This window comes from Punica granatum, chromosome 5 (genome assembly GCF_007655135.1).
Source record: "Punica granatum isolate Tunisia-2019 chromosome 5, ASM765513v2, whole genome shotgun sequence".
NCBI classification, from domain to species: domain Eukaryota; kingdom Viridiplantae; phylum Streptophyta; class Magnoliopsida; order Myrtales; family Lythraceae; genus Punica; species Punica granatum.
Genome location: NC_045131.1, coordinates 9686468 through 9701961, shown reverse-complemented (window position 1 = coordinate 9701961; position 15494 = coordinate 9686468). Strand labels below are relative to the sequence as shown.

The window sequence follows — 15494 nt, the reverse complement described above, 5'->3', positions numbered from 1 at the left end:
TCTGCCAGAGTTACCTAAGTTCAGGCAGTGACAGTTTTAGAAACTTTTCAGGAGTTGGATCTTCTTCTGGGGTGATTGTAAAAGCCTCCAATGCCCATGGTGGTCCAATTAAGAGGCAACTTGTTATCAATGGGTCGAAAACAGAAAATGCCAGTAGAAGTGGCCCAGATGCAGCTGAAAAAACCTAGAGTTTGTGACAAGAAGAGGTCTGCCCGACATATTGTGGACATCACAAAGGGTGCTGAAAATTTGAAAATCTCATGGTAGATGAAATTGGCAATGAGAAATTGCCAATTTTTAACTACATACCGCATAATATAATTTACCAGAATGCACGTGTGCAAGTTTTCTGGCTCGCATTTCGGATGAGGACTGTTGTTCGAGTTGTTTGGGAAATGCCTTTCCTCGGAACTGCCGTGTGCTTGTACCCATGAAACTGGTGAGAGTTTGCCTACACACCGAAAGGTCAAATGAAGGAAGGATTTCTGGAAGCTTGCATATCAATGAAACAGAATCCTCAGCAGCAGCATTTTGTTTATTGTGAAGATTGCCCCATAGAGAGGATTAAAAATGAGTACATGCCGGAAAAATGTAAGGGTCATCTGCTTCGGAAGTTTATCAAAGAATGCTGGAGAAGATGTGGGTGTGTGACATGCAATGCGGTAACAGAGTAGTACAGCGTGGTATAAAATGCAACTTGCAGGTGAGATCCCCCAGAGTTGGGCTATACTCGATAACATTGTTGATGCACCATCCTTCAAGCTCATGGAAATCATTATCTGTTAATCGATGTCACTTACGTGTTAATGATATTAATGTCATCTATTAAACTTGTGGTCCTGAAGTAACAGTCTTTAGGAAAGTTGGATCGTATTATTTGAATCTGTACAGATTGTGATGAACTCTACTATGCTTCAGGTATTTGTGACTCAAGACGGAAAAGGTTGGGGTGTCAGAACCCTTCAGGACCTACCTAAAGGAACCTTTGTTTGTGAGTACGTAGGGAAATAGTGACAAATGCAGAGTGTATGAGCGAAATATGCAGAGTAGTGGCACTGATAGGCACACGTACCCTGTAACTCTTGACGCGATTGGGGATCAGAGGCAGGCTTGCAAGATGAGGACGCCCTTTGTCTAGATGCAACATCTCATGGAAATGTCGCCCGATTTATTAATCACAGGTAGCATCTCACATGAGTTTGTGTTCCAGATGGTAATTGCTCAGCTTATTTCAATTCTTTTACCCTCCCCCTGCAACTAAGACCGTTTTCTTTCCATTCAGATGTTTTGATGCAAATTTGATGATATTCCAGTTCAAATAGAAACTCCTGACCGTCACTACTACCACGTATGAACTTCACTGTTTTATACCAGAAATAGAATATTATCACTTTAATTCTAAGGAAGAAATCGTTTTCCGGATCACTATGTGCTAACTTCTGCTGTGAAAATTGGTCTACGAATAAATGCTTATGTTTCGTGTTTGCAGCTTGCATTTTTCTCAACTAGAAAAGTTCGTGCTCATGAAGAACTGACTTGGGTAAGGAGTTGTCTTATGTCATTTCATTGCTTTAGCTGAGAAAGAAATAATAAATCGTGATTATTAAATTAGTTAGGAGTTGTCATCTAAAATTTCACACGGTATTAGAGCCTCAAATGCAAGTCCCTTTGCTCTCACATTGCTTAACCCCACGAATTTGGCGAATAATTGTGCCTTCGTTGCACAAGGTCAAGCTTCTGATATCAGTCCATTGTGGTCCTTTAGATTCCATAGTTCCCCCAGTTACGTCCCTGTTTTTAAGTCTGATCATAAGTAAGTTTTATATGTACTGAACTCAGTTCGGAATCAATGAGCTCGTTAAGTAGTGATATTAACTATGCATTGCAGATTATGGGATTGACTTCAACGATGTTGATCATCCAATCAAGGCCTTCCAGTGCTGCTGTGGAAGTGAGTTCTGCCGTGATAAGAGCCGAAAAGGTAGTTTTTCTTTTTCATTGTTTTACTACTCTTTTGGCTATTAAATTGCTCCAAGAACCTCAAACCAAGCTTCTGTAAATTGCACTTTGGCCTATATTAAAAATTTCTCAGGGTTCAGATTGTATCGATTTAGTTAAGGATTTTCTGCCACTCACATTTGAATCCTCTAATTTGCAGGAAGTAAGTTAAAGGCCCCAATTCACCGGTGACAGCTGATAGATTAGTGGCCGGGGTTGCAGAAACAGTAGGTCCATTTTTTCTCACTTGGCCATGGGATTCACGATCTCTAATTTCTCAAGGTTATTCTGCTGCGGAATGATGAAGGAAAAGTTATTTGGTGGTGAAAATGGCCAGAACCAATTATAGTTTGGAATTGAAATACGATCCAAGCAATTTTTTTGTAGTAGCCAATCACCGGGTGCAAATACATGTTAGCCTATGGTGAGTTTTATCAAGTCTTCTGCTTTGAAGGAGATCGCTACTCAAAGAGAGCGATCTCTTTAGTTTTGGATGGTTGATCGACAGATTCAATCTCAACATTAGCTATAGCAGATTCCGCTTCTTTAGGGAGTTCTTTGTACGGCCTCGTTTAGAGGGACGGTTTTGCTAGACAAAAATTTCCATGACTGAAACGTGGGATCATTATAGTGGCAAAAATTTTCTTAAAGATTTTGTTGAAGGTTCATACAAAGAGTTAAACTTACTGGCATTTTCTACTGTCCCCCCTCCTGGGACTGCTGGATCTCCACCGATTCTTTAACGGTCCTGGGATATAGAGGCACAGTCCTCGCTATGAATGTCGCATTTCCATAAACTCCACTAGCAGATGCATGTCCTCCACAGTAAATGTACCAAATTTAAAGATCTTATGTGCATAGAGATGTTTATAAAACAGACAAGTCTGATTAGAGGCAGCACTGCAGAGACTCGAGAAGAAGCGAATTCGTCTCTGATTTCCGTTCAAATTAGTGCTATTGCTTCAAATCCTATCAAGCAACCCTGGCGTGCCAGGTTTTGTTCCCAGCGTCTCCAATCTCTCTTGGCTATGAACATCTTTTTCTGCACCTGACGATCTGGTGAATCTTGCTACATCAAGCAATACTATAAATCATTGTTGCAATGTTCGTAAGGAGAGTGTTCGAGATCTAGCCTATTACTTCCTGACTGACCATCCAACCCTTTAAAGTGTCCCATAAATCATGTGCTGAACTGCCATCAATAGTCGCATGAACCCTACCACCTGGCACATCCCTCTCACTCTTATTATTAGAGAGCATAAATCTGCAGTACTTCTAATGCATTATTCATATGACTGCCGCATACACCCCTCTGTTCTTTTTCTTCTTATGTTAGCACAGGACATGACAGAGGAAGAGATAAAGATTAAACACGAATGGAGGGACTACATGATTATCTGGAAAAAAAAGATCAGGAAAGTACGTATAATTTGTTGCCACTTCCAGATGGAATCGATGGGGCCAGAGCTAGTTGAAGTACCCATAATGAGTTGAGAAGCTGGATGGAGAAATCGGACCTCTAGAGGGAGATTATCAAAGAAAAAGGAAGCAAACTGAACTTAAAATACACGGTTACTTAAAGCTAGAGGGCAGTCTTCAAGAGCAAAGGATTCGAGCACGCCTTTAATTACTCATGCATCAAACTGGGATCCATTTCTACTGCATTTTCATGGTTAATTTGATTCTGCACCTCCTCTAAGACGACAAATGATGGCACAAGAGTTGGACATGCGTGAATATGGAGATGTATTGCTTGAAATAACCAACCCATGGTTGTATCGTGGTGATCAAATTATTAAACAATCACTTTCAGATTGATTCCGATTATGAAAGAAACACTCTACCAGAATAGTGCAAACCCCACTAATCATCATTAGACATCCTCCAGTTACTGCTGATTATACAGCCCCAGCTACAGCTATAAGGATAGAAAAAGCTAGTCCGGAACTAAATCCCGATAATTACATCTACACCATTTGTCTTTAACACACTGTCAAATCAAGACGGCCAACAGTAAAGTTGCTTCAGCTATCTGCATAGGCATTCCCTCCCTTGCAGTAAGGGGATCACCAAAAAGATCGCCTGCTCAGCTCTCGGTTGTCGACTTGTAGTGATACTCATCGATTGTAGAGTATATCAGACCTTCATCTTCTAGGGTCCGGATAGCTTCCCTGTTCAGATAATTTTCACAAATGAAATTAAACTTCCCACAGAGAATGGAGATAGAGGGACAGCGAAAGATGGCTTACATGATCTTGTCTACTGGAATTTTCAGCTGCTTGGAGATTTCATCCCTGTGCACCCCCTTCTCTATTGAACTGCAGTAACCAGCCAATTGCAAAACTTCAGTTCCAATATTCTGTAGGGACTCCCGGAAGCAAGACAGATTAACGGCTTACGCACAATCGAAACAGATTCAAGTGTATCAAAATCGTGAAAGACATCGATCTAAATACTAAAATTGCTGAAACAACTCAATGGTCAAGAAATTTCTCATGCAAGTTGTCTGCAACCCTATAAGTAAGGTGGCAGCCCAACGAAGGGATGAAGATCAACTTAGCAGAGGCAGTAACCAAAAAAAAGAAAGGATTTTTCTTTTTGGATGAGAAACTTCAGAAGTACGACTTACAAGTTCTGCTGCAGATATTCAAGGACCTTTTGATCACAGCTTTTGAGCCCGCCAACGCTGTACTGTCCAGAGAACTGCAGAAAGAGATATCATCTCATCCAAATTGAAAACACGAAAAATACTTGTAAAGAAATAATGTCCTCGGGTGGTTCACATACTTCATTTGAAGGAGCTGTCACATGCCCACTGGCAGTGGGTTGAGTACCCATAGACGTGATTGTAGAATTAGAATCTTCGGCTGATTTAGATTGATTAGTAGCATCAACCTGCAGCTCCAATAAGTGGGTAGCACAGAACCAGTCTACTGAGCAATTTATTATTTAATGAAAACACAAGTTTCAGTTGTCGAACATTACCTTTGACCTTGATTTCAGCAAATGCTGATGAATGCAATCAATAAAGTGGAACGTAACCTCATCAAAGTTCAATACGGGCCTGTGAAAATAGACAACATATGAGATTGGGTATTATATGCGTATCTCATTGGATTCACAAATTATGTATCATTCATGCTAAAACAAACCTTATATCTCAAACATATGACTAACAACAGGAACTGTAGCTTCCCGAGCCAATATTTCGAACTGAGCTAAATATATTATCCTACATTGCAAAGTAAGTCCAGTTGTCTTATTCAAATTCGTTATTGATGCATGTAATTAGCAGTAAGCCCATGTCAAACATAAAATGTTGCAGAGATTTTGAAACCTCTCACCCGGTCTGCCCATGATGCAGAGGAGGCAACAGTAAAATTTTGAGTGGACGGAACGTAAACAGCTGAGAAATCAACCAGAGCGATCGAGTGCCAACACGATGATCTGATGGAGCGTTAAACATTGACGCAAGCCGCACATTCACAATGTATCAAAAGTATGAAAACATCCTGAATACCTTACAGCAAATGCCGCAATTTGTTTTCCACCCTGGAGAACCTCTCAGGTGCCCAATGACACGGGCGTACATTCCATCCCTGTCACGTTGTGAAAAGGAATCAAACGGTCGAATTCAATAACTTGCCACCGAGTTTCTATTCAGTGAGAGAGGGTTAGGCACTCACTGAATGTCGTTCATTTCCTTAGAGTCGAATCCTCATTAATCCTATAAAACAAAGGAAGATTAACGAGTCACACATTTCGGCGGAGGCAGATGAAAATCCATGACAATATTCAACCAAACGGAGGAAAGCACTGAATAATTGTACAAATGCCCTTAGGGGCTAATCACATGCTATGAAGAGCATCACAACATACCATCTCCTACATTCAACTCTTCCAGTTCCATCGTCCAAAGCAAAAGTCACATCGGTCACCCTTTCGACCTTTTGGTCCACCATCCCGACTAACGTTACCTAAATAACCAACAACATATTCAGATAGAACTAACAACGTGAAAGAAAAACCGCGAGCTCCACACAGCAGAGACGAAATCAATTTTCACTATGAGAAAAGGCGATCGAATTAGTACATTTGTGACATCAGCACCGTCGATCTGGAAATTGGACTTCTCGTCGCCCGACTGGTAAGCTTCGCTCAGCTGCTTCACCGTCACCGGCACCAAACCCTCGGTTCCGCGACTCTGCGACCAATTACCGAAAGAAGGTTTAACCGCACATCAATCGGTAAGCTGACTACCTGGACGATAAATTCGATACCTTTGCAGCAGAAGAGGGTTCGGCTGACTGAGTAGATTGAGAGAAAGGTGCGGTGGCTTCGAATTGGCTGCTCGAGAACATCATCGTTGCGGATCGAAGCAAAACCTACGAGAGACGGCAGAAACAGAGATTGCGAGAAATGGAGGATTAAAGGCAGAGCAGAAATAGTCTGTCCAATTTCGCGCCAAAATTTTCACGCTTTCCCGCTTCTATCCTGTTTCGGATCGGGTCGGTTAGATTTTCACACTGAACCGGATCCGAACTGGTATTATCGGCCACTGGAAAGTGTGGGCCCTAAGAACGGGCTCACACCTTGATCGAAATCAGTTTCCCACTTATGAATTCATTTCAATTCGTTTCAATTCAATTCAATTCAATTCAATGACGGAGAAATCAACGCTTCTCTTGCATGTGTACCTGAACCGTGACCTCGTTCAGACGGAAAATTTGTTGGTCCTTGTACATGGCCACAAGGTCTTGAAGTTGATGAGGACGAGTTGGCTGGAATTATGATAATTGAGGTTAATTATGATAACAGCTAAATTCCCTTGTAATCTCAAACGAAACACATAAGATCGTTTGTTTATCGATTTGGTTGCGGTCATTTCATCTATATCAAATGAAACATAAGCGTACTTATTGATGTGCATACTAGAAAAGAGAAAGAATGAAAAAGAAAGTAATAGAAAGTCATATAGCAAAGTTTTTTTTTCTTATTTTCAGTTAATTTTTTAATTTTAATTTAATAATCTACCGACCAAGACTTTGTTTTTTCTTTTTTTTTTATTTTTTTATTTTTTCCTCCCCAGTCAACTAATATATGCTGCCGGCCACTATATAATATTATTTGTATGCAGTCTGCACGTTTTGAGATCTATGCATTCGTTCAAATATCCAATTTGATATCTTCCAAACTTGTGAAAATATGTCATACTGATTTTAATTTTTTCGAGTTGAGGCAGCAGTTGTAATCCAGTCGCTCCGACATGGCTACAAGTCTTCGGCATCCCTGCCATTCACATGCCTTAGTCCTGCGAGAGCTGAGCCAGAATTGCGAAGTCAGTTGCTTTGTCTGCACGGAAGATCTCCATGGCTCAACCTACTGTTGTCTAGATTGTGATATCTATCTCCATGAGTCGTGTGTTGGATTGCCTCTCCAGATACGGCATCCCTCTCATTCAGAACACTGCCTGACATTGTCGAGGAGTCGCCGCTCCGATCTCTACAGATGTAATGGCTGCAGTAAATCCTCCGGGAAATCCTTCATCTACTGCTGCGACGGCTGCATGTTTACGCTCGATATAGCTTGTGCAGTTTCAACTCTGCCTCCCCCGGAAGGTCATCGGGAGGAGGAGACGATTCAGCATTTTGCTCATGACCATCGCCTTACCTTCTTCAACATGGATAGGGCAATCAAGATCATGTGCAGATTGTGCGAGCAGCCGATCTCGGGTCCGACCTATGGCTGTGGGGGCTGCTTTTCTTGCTCCATGAGTCCTGCGTGCAATTACCCAGGGAGATACCTCAACACCCTTTCCACAACTATGGGCATGCTGTTATACTCGTTACCCACAAAGGAAGTTTCCTATGTAAAGCCTGCAAACAATATCATCAGTTTGCATACCGCTGCGATGGATGCGCGCTCAACCTAGGCGTGCAATGTGCTGTTTCGACTCTGCCACTACAGGACCAACAAAAGGACTCTCAGACGATCCAGCATATTTTCCACTCCCATAAATTGACATACTTTTGTTTGGAAATGGACAATGATATCCAGTGCAAAGCCTGTGACCTAAACATATCAGGTGAAATTTACGGTTGCCTCGAATGCATTTTCTTCCTCCATAAATCATGTGCCGAATTGCCCCAGGTAATGGTTCATCCTCTTCATCCCCACCCTCTATATCTCGAAGCAAAACCTCTCCAGTGCCGGTGCTGCTACAGAAACTCCCTTGGCTTCGTTTACAGTTGTCACAATTGTCGACCCTTCGGACTCGACCTAGAATGCACTCAGAAAACTCTTTCTGCTTTCAAAGAGGGGTTACCTGCGGAAATTCATCATACTTTGCACCCCCATGCCTTGGCCCTTCATAACTTTGCTGGGCCCGGTTTTGTTCTGCAGGTTTGTCAGCATCCACTACAAGGTCTAGGCTACTCATGTCCATATCCCGGTGAGTTCTTCGAGCTCCATATATTGTGTGCCGCCGAGCTGCCACTAGAATTAGAACATCCATGTCACCCCAAACACCCCCTCACGCTTCTTCCAGCGGCATCAAATGGCCGATCCTTTAATTGTGGTGCCTGCCACAGAGAGTCTAAAGGCTGTGCGTTTTTCTGTGCTGAATGCCAGTTCTACTTGGACGCAAGCTGTGCTGCCCAGAAACTGACTTTCAAACATCAGCTCCATGAGCACAGTCTAACTTATTTTCAGAGAACGAAGTATTTGCAATGCAATCGATGCAGCAACAACTGTAATATGGACCTCTACCGCTGTGTTGAATGCAATTTCAATCTTCATCACGATTGTGTCTCCTCTACCACCTAGTGTCAAACACGAACTTCACTTCCATCTGTTATTGCTCTGTGATAGAGTTGTCGACGAGTTTTACAAGGAGCAGTACTGCGATCTGTGTGAGATGCCCAGGAACCCTGAACATGGGGTTTATTACTGTGAAGAATGCAATTGTGCTGCTCATATCGACTGCGCGATCCCCAAGGTAATTCCCACACTCCAAAAATTCTGTCTTTTTGAAACATGGACATCGATGAAAGATTTTAGAAAGGACTAAAGTAAAAACAGTTAAAATTGAGCAACGGAACATTTTACCACATAGGATATATATACCGAAACAACTTAGGCACTTGCTTCTACTAGATTTAGTTACCTCCAATTCATAGGATATATATACCGAAACAAAACGAAATAAGCATAGCCATCAACAGGATTAAAATCAGGGTGCTCTGCTCGATAAACGTATAGAAGGCGAAGTTTTGGATAAATGCTGCTGCTTCAAAGTAGCCTTATAACTGGGTTTCATTTGAGGTTATCAGATTATTATTATCATTTCCAGGTCGAATCGAAGGGAGGGAAGGAAGCAGTCCAAAACCCTCTCCTTGACGAACTAAATGAAGAAATCACAAGGTTGGAGGTAAATGTGGAGGAAATGAAGAGAAAGCTGGAGGCGCTCAAGAGGAAGCGGGCCAAAATGAGTTCTCTATCCTTGATCTTTGAAGTGGGTGGAACAAAGCACCGGGCTTCCAAAATGGAGGTTCACAGCATCCTCTTCATCGCACACCAATATTCAGCATCTATACTCACTTGCATTTGCCTTTTCTTCTTTTCTTAATTGTTAGTGTTCACGAAAAGAAAATCATTTCTAAAATTGTGATCAATGCAGCTTCCAGTGTACCCTTCTGAAAAAACACTCAAGGCTCTTCTGGATGTAAGGACCTCTAACGTGGTTGGTTTCATATGAGTCTTTAAAGGGGGAAGTAAAGCCCACTGGTTTAGTTCGGGGCTTGCCTGAGTTTTTTCTCTTCTGTCCAGCTTCGGTTCTGTTACGGTCCATCCTGGTTCCTGCTAAGCAGAAAATATTTCACTGACCTTTTCTTAAATGTTTTTCAAACTGCAGATGCAGCGGCAGGAGGATCTTTCCCACCGCAGTCATGCCTAAACTATGCATTTTTTTTTTCATTTGAGATCGCATATATTTGTTCCAATTATCAAGGTTCGTAGTGAATCTACAGAACTTCGATTATGCCGGAGATTATTGTGTACCAGATCAGTAACTAGTGGTGAATGAGCATATTGCCATCGATGTGTTTCTCCACTTGCACAGATCTTTTCATATCATATGTAGATGCTTACTGTCTATTTCTTTTAACAACGACAATTACACAATAATGACTTCTGGAAGATAAATTCTAGAATGCAAAGGCACGCAGAAGAGGGCTCAGCTGACTGAGTTGATTGAATGAAGAACATTTCTTCTTGTTGACTTTTCCTATTTTTTTTTTAAATAAATTGATAATGTGGAATGGATATCGGTTATCGGTTTAGTAACGGATGGAATAAAATAGAAAAACGCCTACAGGTGCTGAACAAAAATTGAAAAAAATTTATAAAAAGGACGAAAATAGCAAAATTTTCAAACCTAGTGTACCCAAACTATACTTTTCCCAGTAGTCAGCAAGTTTATGTTGCGTTTGATTTCAAAGTAAGATTTTAAAATCAGATTTTGATTTTGAAAAAGAATGGTATAAATGGGGCCCACCATTTAACTTTGTACGGGTTATTTTGTTTTGTTGTGGAAAAAGAGTGTTATAAATTAATATCCATGCACTTGTTTGATATCCAGTTTGATTTTCTCCAACTTCTAAAGAAATGTTCTTGATTGCATTTGTCAGATGAAGTTGATGGTTGCATTTTCAACTGCAACTTGTAAATATTCAATATGTACCTGCTCCTTTTTTTGGCTGAAACAATTTATATATGTACCTGTCGAAGTCGATGCCTCACATTTTACCTGGTCTGTGTATTGCAACTTGGAAGAAGATCCCAAATTCTGAGTGCTCTCCGTGTTTTGCTTCTTCGTTTTTTTCTCATCAAGGATGAACGCTAGTACTCTCCTTCAGCATCCCAGCCATGAGCATGGTCTGGTCTGCGAGAGTTTAGCGAAAATTTAGGAATTTCCTTTAAGTGCCATATCTGCTGTTTATGCGTGGAAGGTCCCGCCTACCATTGCGTCAACTGCCGCTTCTTCCTCCATAAATTGTGTGCTGAACTGCTACCCGAGATTCAACATCCATGTCATCCACAGCACCCACTTATACTATCCCATCCACGGAGCCGGAACCCACCTACATTATACTGGTCAAGTGTCGATCTTTTGCGCTGTTGTGGGTGTCATTTCAGCATAAGCGAATATGATACAGCACCCATATATGGATGTGATGGCTGTGAACTAGCCTTGCATGTGGGATGTGCAGCTGCTGACTCTTCCCCCTCCTAAAGACGAGCATGAGCAGGAGGAGGAGAAAATTCAGCACTTTTCTCATGAGCATCCTCTCACATCCTTCCACGTGAACGGACCAAATCAGATCGATTGCAGAGCATGCGATCAGAAGATCTCTGGTCCCATTTATGGTTGTCGGAGCTGCATATTCATGCTGCACGAGCCATGTGCTTCATTACCCCAACAGATATTACAACATCCTTACATCCGCAGCACCCCCTGACCTGCGTGCTGATTTCGAGAATTTCCTGAATGCAAGCCTGCAAGAGACAGTCTTGGTTTGCATACCACTGTAATGAATGCGACTACAACCTCCATGCGGTATGTGCTGATTCCATTATGCATCCTTCTCCCGCTGATACGAACAGTGAGGAGGATAGGCGAGAGATTCTTCATTTCTCCCACCTCACCCTCACCGTGATGAGTTTTCATGCAAAGTGGAGGGTAATTTTTCCTGCAACTTTTGCCACTATATTATATGCAGTGATTTTTATGGTTGCATTGATTGCCCTTTCATGCTCCACGTATCGTGTGCTGAGATACCGCAACAGATTGTGCACCCTCTTCATCCAGACTGCCCTCTCACTTGGCGAGCAGAATGTCAATATCGTAGAGAGAGTTCCGCTTGCTATCTCTGCTCTGAATGGTTCTCTGGTTTGGATACAACTGTGAACAGCATTTCTTTCACCTTCATGCCAGATGCGCTTGCAGCTCTCCTCTGCTCTGAAAGAGGGAGTCCCTAACTTTCAACGTTTCCATGAAACCCAATGAGGCTTTCTAATGACATGGATAGCACATGCAAACTTGTAATGAAGAGTCATTTTATGGTCTAGCTTATTCTTGCTCAGATGGTTGTGACATCATGCTCCATGAGACATGTGCTGAACTACCTCGTGAATTGGAACACCCTTTCCACCCACAGCATCTGCTCGTTCTTCTTCCTGAACCAATGGATGGATCCGTTCCTTGCAATGCCTGTCTTGAACAAATTGAGGGATATAACTTTTACTGTGCGCCATGTGAGTTCCACATGCATACAGCATGTGCTCTGCATGAAACCGACTCTGAAACACCAGCGTCACGAGCACAACCTGACCTATTTTGGAAAGACGGGGCCACCTGCTATGCGATTTGTGTTACAATGATTGCAGCATTGACCTCTACCGCTGTGTTCCCTGCAATTACAATATTCACTGTAGTTGCACGCCCCTACCCCCTTCTGTTAAGCATGAACTTCACATCCATCCAATGGTGCTCCGCGATAGAGTTGTTGATGAATTTTATGACGACCAATACTGCGACCTATGCGAGACAACTAGGAACCCAGAACACGGTGTTTGTTATTACTGCGACGAATGCAGGTGTGCTGCTCATATCGACTGTGTCATCCCCAAGGTAATTTATACATTCCGAAATTTCCATCTCCTTTCTGAAAGCATTATGCAACCATCACTCTCCCTGAGTCAAGTCGACTTACTTTTTTGTTCCAAAATGGAGCAATTATCGGAAAAACTTAGAATGGAAAAGAAGCCACCCCTACCCTAGACCTTGTGTGGGAAGAATATTGCTGCACAAATCATAAGCAGGAGTATATTGCCTTAAGAATTTTCTCTTTTCCAAGCAAAACAATTGTATGAGTCTAAACATAAAAGATTGCCATCTCCAGGTAGATCTCGAGCAACACAAACTCGCGGAGGACCTTATGCTCAGGAAATTGGATGAAGAAATTGCTAGTGTAGAAGCAGAGATGGAGGCAGTGAAGAAAAAGCTGAAGGTACTGATGACAAAACTGGAGGGAGTTAAAAAAAGAGAAATGAGATAGCGAGCTCTCGGATGCGAGGGGAAGCAGAGTTGGACAAGGCATGAAAATGGAGTTGCATCACTTTCTCTTGGCATATATGCTCATATAATAAGGATCTAGTACATGAGTATTCCTATTGTTATCCGATTGTGTCCTTAATCTTGGCCCCTTCTTATTTTAACTTATTTCTTCTCTTGTGTATCATTTACGCTTGGTGAGGTACTACTCTGTGTATGTAACTCCCCGTACTTTGTTCTTTCACTCATACATAAGTCCTTACTAGTAGGTCATAACTGCAACAGTGACTTGCCGTCTTCAAAATAATACATACTAAAAGCGATAATTTGATTTGGAATTAAGAACTTAAACATTAAGTAAAATTAACAAAACTGCTGCTGTTTAGGAAACTATTAAATGACCCCATGCTGGTACACTGTAATTGATTCAACCAGTCCTGCATTCTATGATAAACTTCCAGTGTAGAGCCGTAACAAATTTAAATTTATTTATATATATATATATATATATATATATTTTTTTTTTTTTTTTTTTTTTTGTGGAGTGTCGAAGGTAGCGACAAAGATGCTAAAGGAGATAAAGATGACTGGGACTCGATTTGCCTACCTAAACAAGGAGGCCTTGGCATTAAACAAGTTTGCGATTGGAATGAAGTGTTGATTATGAGATTCATGTGGTTCTTGATCATTGGATAAGGTTCTTGATCATTTGGGCTGCAAATGATAAAATGGAGAAGACTAGTGCTCGGGAACAAATTCGTACTGAAGCTGCAGCCCCCATTGTGAATTGCAATAAGTTCCTGTGGACTCAGCCTATAATTCCTAGACGATGTGTTGCCTAACTCATCTTCTCTTTTCTGAGCAAAACAATTGCACTTTGTTAGCCTACATGCCATAAGTCATGCTATGATTCTATAAAGAGTTTGATATGTATGCAAATTCTATTCTTTATGTGGAGATGTGTCTCCACCAAGTAGTCAAATATGTACTGTAGTCAAATTCAATTCTTTAGGTAGTTATTCTGCATATATATTTGCCTGTCTGTTCAGTTTTTCGGTAAGCCTTTTGTTCTCGTACTCCAAGACTCTGTTCTACAGAGGATTGAATGAACGTTTCCTTCTCCTTTCATCTCTGTGTGTGATTTTGATTCTGATTGAAACTGCTGCAATATTTAGAATCAACAACAGACTCCTCGGTTTACGACTGCACCAAACTTGGGAGATAGTTACGGGTTGAACTATAGGAAGACACCTTTCCTATTCGATAAACGAAAAAGAATGATATAATAATGAAAGGAAGAGAGTGACTCAGTTGGCTGCTGCAACTCTTGACTCCTGAAGACAGAGTTCTACAAAAACAGAGAATGAGAGAAATGGAGAATTAAAGGCAGAGAGAAAGGATTGTCCGATTTCGAAGCCAAAATTTTCCCGCTTTCGCTCTTTCTATTTCGGATCGGTTCGGGTGGTCATTTTCAACCAGAACCGGATCCGAACCTGTATTTCGTGGATGAGCTTAGCTAATAAGGCCCGCCTACTGGGAAAGTGTGTGGCTAATAACCCCAAGATCCCAACTTAATAGTGAGCTTCATACCTCGATCCAAATCAATTTTCATGCGGATGAATTCCTTTCAATTCAGTTATTCAGTCACGGATCAATTCGCACTTCTCTTACCCGTGTAAGTTGAATAGACCGACCTCATCCGGACGGAAGTTTGTTGGTCCCTCCTACATGACCACAAGATCTTGCAGGTGATGAGAACGAGTCGATTGGAAACTAATACAAACTATGGTTATTCATTAGATTAGATGAGTAGCTCGCTAAAGTTTTATCGCATAGAATTTGACATGGCGTTTTATCGGTTGAAGTACGGATTACTTAACTATATTTATTCACTCGAATTGAAATTCCCTCATAATTTCAAAACCGAAACCCATAAGATCGCTTCTTTTATTGATTCTATTGTTATCAATCCTCCATGCCAAATTAAACCATAAGCTTATTATTGATGTACGTACTAGAATGAGAAAGTCGGAAGAAAGAAATGAAAGATAAGGTATTATTTTAATTGAATTTTAATTTATTGGCTACCTATGGGTTCTGCTGTCAAGAATTTCTTCACAAGTGGTAGATTGCTTAAGGAAGTTATTTGATCAAGCATTATTCTTGTCCCAAAGGTACCAAATCCCTCAAGACAACTGAGTTCAGGCCAATTTCATGCTGTAATGCGGTCTATAAATGCATCACAAAGGTTTCTTGCAAATAGACTCAAATGTGTCCTCCCTGCTTTCATTTCGAAGAACTAGTGTGCATCTGTGCAAGGAAGGAGTATTGGGGGACAATTTACTGCTAGCTCTCGCGAACTGGTTAAAGGCTACAGAGAGTC

General features: G+C 41.4%; 1 protein-coding gene and 2 pseudogenes across 1 annotated transcript; 2 read left to right on the top strand and 1 right to left on the bottom strand.

Moving 5' to 3' along the window:
• Positions 1-180: 180 nt before the first annotated feature.
• On the top strand, positions 181-2684 carry LOC116208943 (annotated as a pseudogene).
• A 1067-nt stretch (positions 2685-3751) lies between these two features.
• On the bottom strand, positions 3752-6455 carry LOC116208274 (annotated as a pseudogene).
• A 5958-nt stretch (positions 6456-12413) lies between these two features.
• On the top strand, positions 12414-13115 carry LOC116208942. Its single transcript, XM_031542519.1, has 2 exons — positions 12414-12688; positions 12960-13115. The coding sequence occupies exons 1-2, from the start codon at positions 12542-12544 to the stop codon at positions 13113-13115; spliced, it is 303 nt and encodes a 100-aa protein (XP_031398379.1). The 5' UTR covers positions 12414-12541.
• The last annotated feature ends 2379 nt before the right edge of the window (positions 13116-15494 follow it).